Source organism: Pistacia vera, unplaced genomic scaffold (assembly GCF_008641045.1).
Source record: "Pistacia vera cultivar Batoury unplaced genomic scaffold, PisVer_v2 Contig225, whole genome shotgun sequence".
Classification (NCBI taxonomy): Eukaryota; Viridiplantae; Streptophyta; class Magnoliopsida; order Sapindales; family Anacardiaceae; genus Pistacia; species Pistacia vera.
In genome coordinates this window covers 1-10018 of record NW_022196030.1, presented here as the reverse complement: position 1 = coordinate 10018, position 10018 = coordinate 1, and the positions used below count along the sequence as shown (strand labels likewise).

Here is a 10018-nt window from a genome sequence, read left to right as displayed (position 1 = left end):
CTTCCTTCGCCTTCTCCTTACCCTCCTCTATTTTTGCTTCTCCACTTTCACGGACTTCCTTATTTTTTTCTTCGTTTTCCTCTTCTTTCCATACTTTATTGCCATGTAAGGAGATTTTAAGTGCTTACTCTTTCGACTCTCTTTTTTATGCTCAAGTTGCACTTTAACTACTTTCAATACCGCACTGACTTCACCCTACCAACTAGGGGTGTTCAAAAGAACCGGTTGGAACTGGAACCGGCGGGTACCCTGGGTTTGGTTCCAGTTCCTACCCAGAATCAATCGTCAATAGGTAGGTTCCGGTTCCAAATTTTTGGAACCGTTACTGTGCGGTTACGGTTCCGGTTCCTATAGTTATGAACCGGAACCAGGAACCGAAACTAATATAAAATTAAATTAAATATTAGGGGGGTTAATAAAAACTTTTGTAGAAAAAGTAATGTGAATACATTTATATTTATACTTCATAACATTTAAAGTAAGTTGGTTTGACTTTTGAGAATCTACCTTTACAAAGTAATGGAGTTTGTAGTTTTAAATTTATAATTTGTAATTTTATTTTGTTAACAAGTGCTAGGTGGGGGGGTATTTATAAGTTTTTAAGGGTTTTTTTGCCATTTTAAAAACTTTTGGGGGGTCATGTAATTTTACAGGGTATCCAGAACCGGAACCAGAACCGAAACTGTTGTTACAGGTTCTGGTTCTGGGTACCTAGGAATCGAAACTGTCGGTTCCGGTTCTGGTTCCAAATTTCAAGGAACCGTCGGTTCCGATTCTGATTCTGGTTCCTTCAAAAAGTGCAGGGTACCCGGAACTGAACACCCTTACTACCAACTTTCTCCACCAACCTATCAACTTTCTCCTCTACCCTTTTCATTTGCTCTTCCATCTTCTTAAACCTCTCATAAACGGTTGTTATAAAACTCTTAAACAAACCGTTTATAAGGTCAACCACTTCATTCTCCCGACCCTGACGTCTCGGCAAAGCGATACTTGTTGTACCGGTTTGCCAATTGGGTGGATGCGTATGAACCTCTTCATCATTTTCCTCCTCCCTCCTGCCGATTGGAGCTTCATCATCCTCGACGTCAACAACATTCTCATGCAGTGGCCCTGCAACTGCACTCACATGCGTGACCCCTTCTAGGTCCTGCATTAGGTAGTCTATCCTTTCATCTGCTGCATCATCCAGTGCTCTGAACGATTTAATATACTCCTCTCCCGCTCCATCCCCTAGTAAGGGTAAGGAAGGGACGAACGACTCCCTGCAATAAGAAAAAAAAATCGATCAAATTTAAGCCACATTTAAAAGCAAGTGCATATTCAAAAGATTAATCCTTTAATCTTACCTGAGCCGCTTGAATTTCCATGTCTATTTTGTTGTAATCCCAATGGGTATACTTCTCGATGTGCCACCGCAACATCTTAGGAAATTGCAGTCGCTCATTCGAAGTCTTCTTCCTTCCCCCCACCTTAGCCAAGACAAGGACGGCCTCATACATCCAAGCCTACATTGTAAAAAAATAGTCTATATCATAATTAAAACACATATAATACAAAAAATATAACAAAAAGCTATTAATATTTACCTGTATTGCCCATGGGAAGCCAAACAAATTATACGTGCTCGGTCTATTCTCCTCGACAGATTGGTGATGCTTTATCGCCATGTCTTTTTCATGCAGGGACTCTATGGTTAGCTGAAAATGATACCCGTCCCCACGGATTAGCATTAAAAAAGTCCATATTGCTTGCAAACTTCACCCAATCCATATTAATGACTTTTGTTAAGTCATAAGCTATTAGGATCGAATGCATGAACCATACCAGACATATCTTAAACCTCTCTGAAGATGTATACCCACCTTCTCCTAAGCTTTCCTCTAAATCGCGTCCCATAATAGACGCCTTCCCCCCCCCCCCCCCCCAAAAAAAAAAAAACCTTTTTAGCTAAGTTATCGGCTGCCCTACTCTTCGTTATTCTCTCTTGCTCTTCCACGTCGGAAAATACCCCACATCTTAAGCCTGTCATCAGGGAATATTCCATCATCCCAAAATGTAGTGGCTTCCCATCCACCACAAACCACAAACCACATTTCATTTTTTTTTTTTTTTTTTTTTGGCTTTTAAATGAGTGCAGCAACATATAATGCACTCCCTACCCCCAAAACGCCTTTTTTCCAATTTTCTCCAATGTCCGCAAAATGACAGAAACAACCCTCTTTGAATTGGTCCATACTCTTCTTTTATTCCTTTAAAATCTTCATTATTCTCATAAAAACTTGCCAACTCGACCTAACTATCACCCTTACGGGGAACTATGGTACTTTATCGCTTATAACCTCCAACCATAATCTTTATAATTTACACTTTAGAAAATTTGCACAATCGATATAAACTAAATATCAGCAAAAAAAAAAAAAAACCAAAACAACCAATAGGCTGCCAATTTAGGGGATATGGGCTTCGAGGGCATTGGGGAGTGGGTGTTTTTGGCTTCGAGAGGACCGAGGAAGCCAATACAGGCCCTATAAAGGCTGTTGTGGCAAGTTCTATGACTAGAGATGGCTAAGGATGGCAGGAGGTGGCATAATAGGTATGCAGGGCAGCCCTCCAGCCCCCCTATTCTGCCATCTCCAGCCCTCCAACCTCCCACAAACAACCTCCCTATGGCCTCCCTTGCCTTCCCCTATCCTTTGGAACCCCAACAAAGCCACTCCCCCGATATCCGCCAACTACTCGACAAAACGCCACAACCACCGTAACAATAAAACCAACTACATATCCCCTAAATTCGCACAAACCTATCAAATTTTTCATCAAATTCAAAACCACCACTAAAAAACGTACCCTTTCTTCACCGGCGTCCTTCTCCTCACCTGAATTCTCGCCGGCGTCCTCCTCTTTAGAACCATTTTCTGATTCTTCTCTCTGTTCTTGTGCCATCGTTGTCTCCTCTGCCTCTGGACCACCTTGACTCATCGGATGATCCACCGGAGCGTCTTCTTCGACAACCTTTGAAGAGTCGCCGCCGTCGAAGTCTAGGATTTGGAGTGGGGTTGGGTTTTTCTCCTCTTTGTGAATATCAGCCATGATTTTGTATAACAAATCTTTAGGATCGAATATTGGTTAGAAATATGGAACTTTTATCGTCTAAAATCGCAAAGAAATCGAAGGTGTTTCGTCGGTCCTTTTTTGGATATTTTGCTCGATTAAGTGATTTTGAAGAAAGGAGGTCGTTTTTAATTTTCAAAATTTAAATAAACTTCCATTAATTATATATTACCCATATAAGTTTAAATCTTTTTAGTTTAACCCGTTTTGCATGTTTAACGAATCTTTACTGTGTCACGTCAGTTTTTTTAACTCAAAGAAAATTGCACTGGCGAGTTAAATTTTCTCAAGGATCTGGTCACCATTTTCTTCTTCTTCCTTCGATTTTCAGCTCAAACTAAATCTTCCCCAATCTATTACTTCGGAAATTAGTCTCAATCTCTAGGGTTTTCTTCAATCCACGTGTCGAAATGCTAGGCGGGTTGTACGGAGACCTCCCTCCACCCTCCGATGACGACAAACCAACCACCACCACCTCCAACGTCTGGTCCACCACCGCCAAGATGGCGCCCCCCACTCTCCGAAAACCCTCCTCAATTTTAGCGCCTCCACAAACCATCCTCAAATCCCAACCCAAACCCAAAACCCTAAATCCCCTGCCCAAACCCCAAAACTCCCCAGTAATACTCCCGTCCCCCGCCGATGCCACGTCATCCCCCCCTCAACCGGCCCTCGTTGGCGTAACATCCACCGTCATCGAAGAGTACGACCCTGCCCGACCCAACGATTACGAAGATTACAGAAGAGAACGAAAGAGAAAACAAATGGAAGCCGAAATGAGGAGGGAATTGGAGAGAAGAAGGCAAGAAGAAGAAGAAAGAGAGAGGGAGAGAAAAGAGAGAGAGGAGAGGGAGCGAGAACGGGAGCGGGAGCGAGAGCAGGATTTATCTTCGAGGGTGAATATATCGGGAGAGGAAGCATGGAAGAGACGCGCGGCGATGAGCGGTGGGGGAGGAGGGGTGCCGAGGTCGCCGTCCCCTCCGGGTAATGCGGAGGGAGGTGGGTTTAGGATTGGGAAGTCGGAGACGAGCGGGTTGGGATTGGGGGCGGGTGGGCAAATGACGGCGGCGCAGAGGATGATGGCGAGAATGGGGTGGAAGGAGGGGCAAGGGCTTGGAAAACAGGAGCAGGGAATCACGACGCCATTGATGGCGAAAAAGACTGATAGGAGAGCAGGGGTTATTGTGAATGCCAGTGAGAACAAAGCGGAGAAGAAGGTTAAGAGTGTCAACCTCAATGGGACGCCTACCCGGGTTTTAATGCTCCGGAACATGGTATGGATCATGATTTAAATCTTTTTGTTTTGTGCAATTTATTTGATTGTGGATGATCATTGTTGATAATGAGTTTGATGTAAGTGCTATTACTAGCAAATTGGTAGCTTATAGAGATATGGTAAATATACAAGGAGGAGTCAGTTTTTTCAAGATTAAGCTGGAGATGTTGATGGAAGGTTTAGGATGTTTATAATGATTGAATGGGGTTTGTGTGATATTTCTTATGTGGAATTTAGCACTTTAGATTGCTTAGCGGGGTTTATCTTGTTTGTATGAAGGCTAAAATAGATGATGGTAGTGAGAAGCCTCTTGGCTACCCAGACATGGCCACATTTGATAGATTTGGGCGAACAACCAAATATTAAGAACTTTAGATTGACTATTATATCTATATACAAGTATAATACTTTGAACTGAAACATATTAAGATTTTTCTCACTATATTTTTCTGGCATTCTCCATTATTCCTGTAAAGTTGGGTAGATATCAGATTTCAAGGTGCATCTGCTCCCTTTCTCTGTTTTCTATATATATTTTTCCTTAAAATTTGGAGTTGTGCACTTCTATTTTTGTTAATGGTTTCTGTACATGTAGGCTGATTTGGGATTAACATGATTTTTGTTGGATAACTAATTGTTGTTAGCTTAAGCTACCTTGATGCACTTGGAGCTTTTACTCAACTACTTAGTGGATGGTAGCATTTTTTGTGCAAATGGAGAGGCAGTTCTTATAGAAATTCTGGTGTACAGTGTATTTGGGCATAATCAAGTATCAATTTTTGAAGAGTACTAAGATGTACAATACTTTGCTTGCAAGTTAGTTATATGTTTGTTGAAGCATTCACTAAAGTGGGAAAATGTGAAATCATGTGTTGTGCACATATTGTTTCAAGCTAGATAATGTAGGAAGAATAGGATAAGTCTAAGGTTATGTTAGTCTTTGCTTTAATTATCTTAGGGATTTACTGTCAAAGTAATTTAGAGTTTATGTCATTTATGTTTTTTAGATTTTTTTTTTCTATTATTATTAGGACTATAATTCTATTCCTTAAGCCTATTAAAGGCTTCTATTGTTATTTCTGACATGACTAATTTATGATGGAATAAGAATATTGATTTTCTCTCCCTAGTGATTATCTTTTCCTCTCTTAATTCTTCTAGTTTTCTCCCCCTTTTATGTTCTCTTTAATCCATTCTTCTCTTACTCTTCCTATCTCTCTACTCTTAGTCTATTTCTCCTTTTGGTTCTCTATAGCTAGATTTGGTTAGTTATTTGGTCCTTTATTTCTATCCAAAAAAAAAAAAGTTGTCCTTTGTTTTAAAACTATTTGTAAGTTCATGTATCAATTATTGGACATAAATTCAACGTTTTAGATTTTTTTGATAGGAAAAATTAAAAGATACACTGACACATTTCATTCTGTTAATTTGTGTCAACGATAGCTTTGAGTTCAGGATCGAGGGAAGATTTTCCATTTTTTGGTGTTAGAACTGCTGAAGCTTATCAATTTAAAAAGTTTCATAATGACCTGTAAATAAACATTTTTGTTTTATTTTCATCCTTACAGTTATTTCCTAGCTGGGTTTAGACCATTACATTAATTGTTGATTCTTGATATTAGAGAGATGGAATGAATAGGAACAGAATTCGTTGTTGCATAAGAAATGATGTGGCACTCAATTTCGTTTAAAGTCACAACTTTAAACAGTTGCACAGGTTCTTTAGCTCTTCCTTGATTTCTGGTGATACCTTTGGCTATGCTGGTTACTGAATTTTTCTACTGTTTCAATAACTGCTTCCTTCTCCTCTTAATGCATTACTCACTCTTCATGATCATCATATTATCTATGCTTTGCTTTATTAAACAAAGCTGTGCTGGTGTGGTGCTAGTAACTCCAGTTTCGGTATAATTATATTCTTGTCTTCTCCAAATAACATACTTTTAACCCTTATGTGTATTCCATATTATGTGAGAACTTAAATATTATCATTGGGCACCTTACCCATCAACTTAAGATTTTGGGTAAAATGGTTGTTTATCATGGTTTAAAACCATGTTGACCGAGTAGTCATATGTTCAAGACCCCTTATTGTCCATTAATTAAGTTATAATGACTTGTGTTGGTGTTTGTGTTTGTGATTGTATTTGTGGTTATGTTTGATTCACACGCATTTGCACATTAGAGGGCATGATTGAGCTTAATTTACCATTGTTGGCCCTTACCTACTAGTTTAAGGGTTTAGCTTAATTTACCATTGTTGGCCCTTACCTACTAGTTTAAGGGTTTATATATACATAGAGGGGCGGATCCAGCCCACTTTTGGCCCACCCTCAATTTTTTTTTCTTTTAAATACTAATATATATAATTTTTGGATTTTGACCCACCCTAACAAAAATATTAATATGTAATTAGTTTTTATTTTGGCCCACCCTAAAAAAATTTTCTGGATCCGCTACTGTTAATATATATATATATATTTTTTGTTTTTGTTTATGATTGGAAGGGCATAGTTGGATAAGGCGTAAAATGTTAAATGATTGAAGCTCATAGCCATTGCTATATTGAAACTACCCAATTAAATTGCTTTTGGGCTTTAAACTTAGCATAAGAAGTAAGTATAGTTACTGATATTTTGACTCACGTTTACAGATTTATTACTTTATAAGACTACAGTGTCAGTATTTTGTTGAATGATATTATTGATTCCATCTTTCTAGCTGAAATCCATTAGAGTTCTTCTGAATATATTATTTGTAGTCCTCTATTCTTTCATGCATGCAGCACTGCAAAATACCACGTAACTACATTAATTGTCTTAGAAGAATATAAAGTGCTTTCCTTTAGGTGCAGTCGGTGTTGATTTTTAATTCCTGTGTTGGTATATGGTCTCAGATTATGATTTTTTTTCTCCAGTATTATCTTTTCATTATGTTTCTCTAGAAATTTGGATGTCCTGTCATGAACCAATTTGTTGGAAAGTAAAGTAGCATTTATGAGGTTCATATGTTATCTTCATGCTTCGTGCTTGTGATGGCTTATTGAGAGAAAATGGAAACGAGAGTTCACTACTGAATGTTCTTTAATAGGTTGGTCCTGGTGAGGTAGACGACGAGCTAGAAGACGAGGTTGGATCTGAGTGTGCAAAGTATGGAACAGTTACCCGGGTTCTCATATTTGAAATCACAGAGCCAAATTTCCCAGTCGATGAGGCAGTGAGAATCTTTGTGCAATTTGAGAGATCAGAAGAGACAACAAAAGCATTAATCGACCTCGATGGTCGGTTTTTTGGTGGTAGAGTGGTGCGTGCATCATTTTATGACGAGGAGAGATTTGGTAAAAACGAGTTGGCTCCAATGCCAGGGGAGATTCCGGGTTTCACCTGAAGTAACAGAAAGTTGTGATTGCAATGCAAGGCGAATTTCCCTCAGGGTTTTGATGATAAAATTAATAGGACTAAGATATGGTCTTCATTTAAACAGATTGAGCAGGTTTGGCGCTGTTGTAAGTAGAGCATTAAGACCTGGAGTAGCCTTTTCTCTTTTAGGCAGTTGGTTAGAATTATGCTTTGTAACGATAACAGAATTATTGTGGCATGAGGGAATTGTTTGTTGTTACAATTACATGAACATCTGGGGCATTTTTTTTATCAACTTTGACCCAAGTTTAACTGTTAGCCTTCTCATCATCTATCTGTCGCTATTTTTATCCATCCAGAAGATTCAACTTGATAAAAACGACTGAGAAGAAGAGAGAATAATAATCATCCCATTACATACGCAAATAGCAAATGGGTACATTTCATCAATGCAGGTGTTTCAAATTAAAAAAACAAGCTCCTACTTTCCTAATTATCCTTTTAAAACTATATCTTAAACAGCAATAAAGCCAACAACGTGTTAACTATATATTTGATTAACTAAATGGGGTGGCCCAGAGGTGAGCCTGCAGGTGTGTTCTGGTTAGATGCTCTCAACTCCTGCAGGTAAAATTGCTGCTGCTGTGCCACCGGCAACCCCGCCGCGCCGCCACTGTACACGGTGGAAGAGTTTGAGTTGTTGGTAGACATGGAATGGGGACCAGTAGTATTAGGGATCCCAGACCCACACATGTAGAGTGCAAGTGGAATGTCACCAAACCCAACATTATTACCCGAAAAATTACCAGTAACGTTCCCGTTGTTATTGATCATGGGTTCTCCCATCGACACGTGGCGAGGAGATGTGGTGGTCGAACACTCTCCCCCTCCTCCGCCAATGACGACACTACCGCTCGTCGTGGGAGTTCCGCCGCCACAGACAAAGCAGGGATTCACAGCCTTCATTCATATTAAAATATTAATAATAATAATAATAATAATTTAAGTTTTAAACTTTTTAACGAGACAATGAAGAAAATAAACTAGTTTTCATTTCATTTTCCTTCACTTTCCATGGAACCAAATGGAGAAAAATATCACTTACTGGTTTGGCTCGGTAGGTGGTGCCATCAGGCTCGACGACCCAACCGGCTTCTTTGGCTAATTCACGGAGGACTTCGTTGATGTCAGCTCGAGGAGAGAGATGGTAGCCGCCCCATTTTCTCAATCCATGAAAGATTTTAGTAGTGATGGCTCTTCTTTGTCTTTCTCGCAACTTGGTCTTCTCTTTCTCACTCTCACTCCTCCCCCCTCCACTACTGTTTGATGGTTTTGTTGAAGATGATCTTCCCGCCGCCGCCGTTGCTGCCGGATCCTTCATATTTCTGTGTGTTGGGTTTGTGATTATTGGTGGTTGTTTGAGTCAGTGGTGTGTTTACCGTGTTGGTTTATATGTTTGTTCTGCATGAAACAGCCAAGGTTATGGGGTGAGATCTGTGTGTTAAGAGAAGTGTGAAAAATATCATATTACGCCCATTAGCTTTGAAATATGTCTTGTAAATCCCTTACTCTTAGTTAATTAAATGAAAATTGCAGCAGGTCACTAGAAATTTGTCAGAGGGGAAAACTGGGATTATGATCGAGTGCCCGGAATATAGAATATATTTAAAGTATAAAATAAAAACTAATTTTTATGACAAAAATAAATCTACAATTATATAATATTAATTATGTGTAGGAAGAAAAAACATAAAATAATTATTATCATAATTTTAAGAGACATTGAATTTTTTTTTTTAAAAGAAAAACAAATCTATCTTAATAAAAGTTGTATAATTAGAGACACAGAACAAAGAAGTTAATTTAAATGTTAAGTTTCAACATTTTACAAATATTGAAAAAGAAAAGTAAAAACTAATGGAAAATATATATAAAGAAAATATTTACTAATAATATTTAAGCGTTTATGTTTCGTCAAATTTTATTTAAATTGTACGTTTATGTTTAATAATTTTTTTTTTCCATATGTGAAATATAAAATAATAAGTTAAAAATAAAAGCTATAGCATATCAAAATAATGAAATATTCCTTATAATGTTTCATTATTTTGATATAGATATTATTGAAATTTTACCAGTGGTACTAAATGATTAACAAAAAGTAAATAAGAGGTTTATTGATATTTCTTAAACTCGAGCAGGGGTGTACAAAAAAAATAGTAAAACCATACAGAACTGTGAAACTGTATGGTTCAGTAGGGTTTTTTTT

General features: G+C 38.3%; 2 protein-coding genes across 2 annotated transcripts; one reads left to right on the top strand and one right to left on the bottom strand.

Moving 5' to 3' along the window:
• Positions 1–3414: 3414 nt before the first annotated feature.
• On the top strand, positions 3415–8014 carry LOC116130850 (DNA-damage-repair/toleration protein DRT111, chloroplastic-like). Its single transcript, XM_031416542.1, has 2 exons — positions 3415–4388; positions 7481–8014. Exons 1-2 carry the CDS (start codon positions 3525–3527, stop codon positions 7775–7777), a joined length of 1161 nt encoding a protein of 386 aa, XP_031272402.1. The 5' UTR covers positions 3415–3524; the 3' UTR covers positions 7778–8014.
• Positions 8015–8310: 296 nt separating this feature from the next.
• LOC116130742 (protein BZR1 homolog 4-like) lies at positions 8311–9130 on the bottom strand. Its single transcript, XM_031416452.1, has 2 exons — positions 8855–9130; positions 8311–8709 (listed from the first exon to the last, which is right to left on the bottom strand). The coding sequence occupies exons 1-2, from the start codon at positions 9128–9130 to the stop codon at positions 8311–8313; spliced, it is 675 nt and encodes a 224-aa protein (XP_031272312.1).
• Between the last annotated feature and the right edge of the window lie 888 nt (positions 9131–10018).

Excerpts from the sequence above, each read along its gene's own strand:
- LOC116130850 (XM_031416542.1), top strand. The coding sequence starts at position 3,525 with ATGCTAGGCGGGTTGTACGGAGACCTCCCTCCACCCTCCGATGACGAC. Across the intron at positions 4,389-7,480 it reads TTTTAATGCTCCGGAACATG|GTTGGTCCTGGTGAGGTAGA; the intron begins GTATGGATCATG and ends GTTCTTTAATAG.
- LOC116130742 (XM_031416452.1), bottom strand. The coding sequence starts at position 9,130 with ATGAAGGATCCGGCAGCAACGGCGGCGGCGGGAAGATCATCTTCAACA. Across the intron at positions 8,710-8,854 it reads CCACCTACCGAGCCAAACCA|GCTGTGAATCCCTGCTTTGT; the intron begins GTAAGTGATATT and ends ATATGAATGAAG.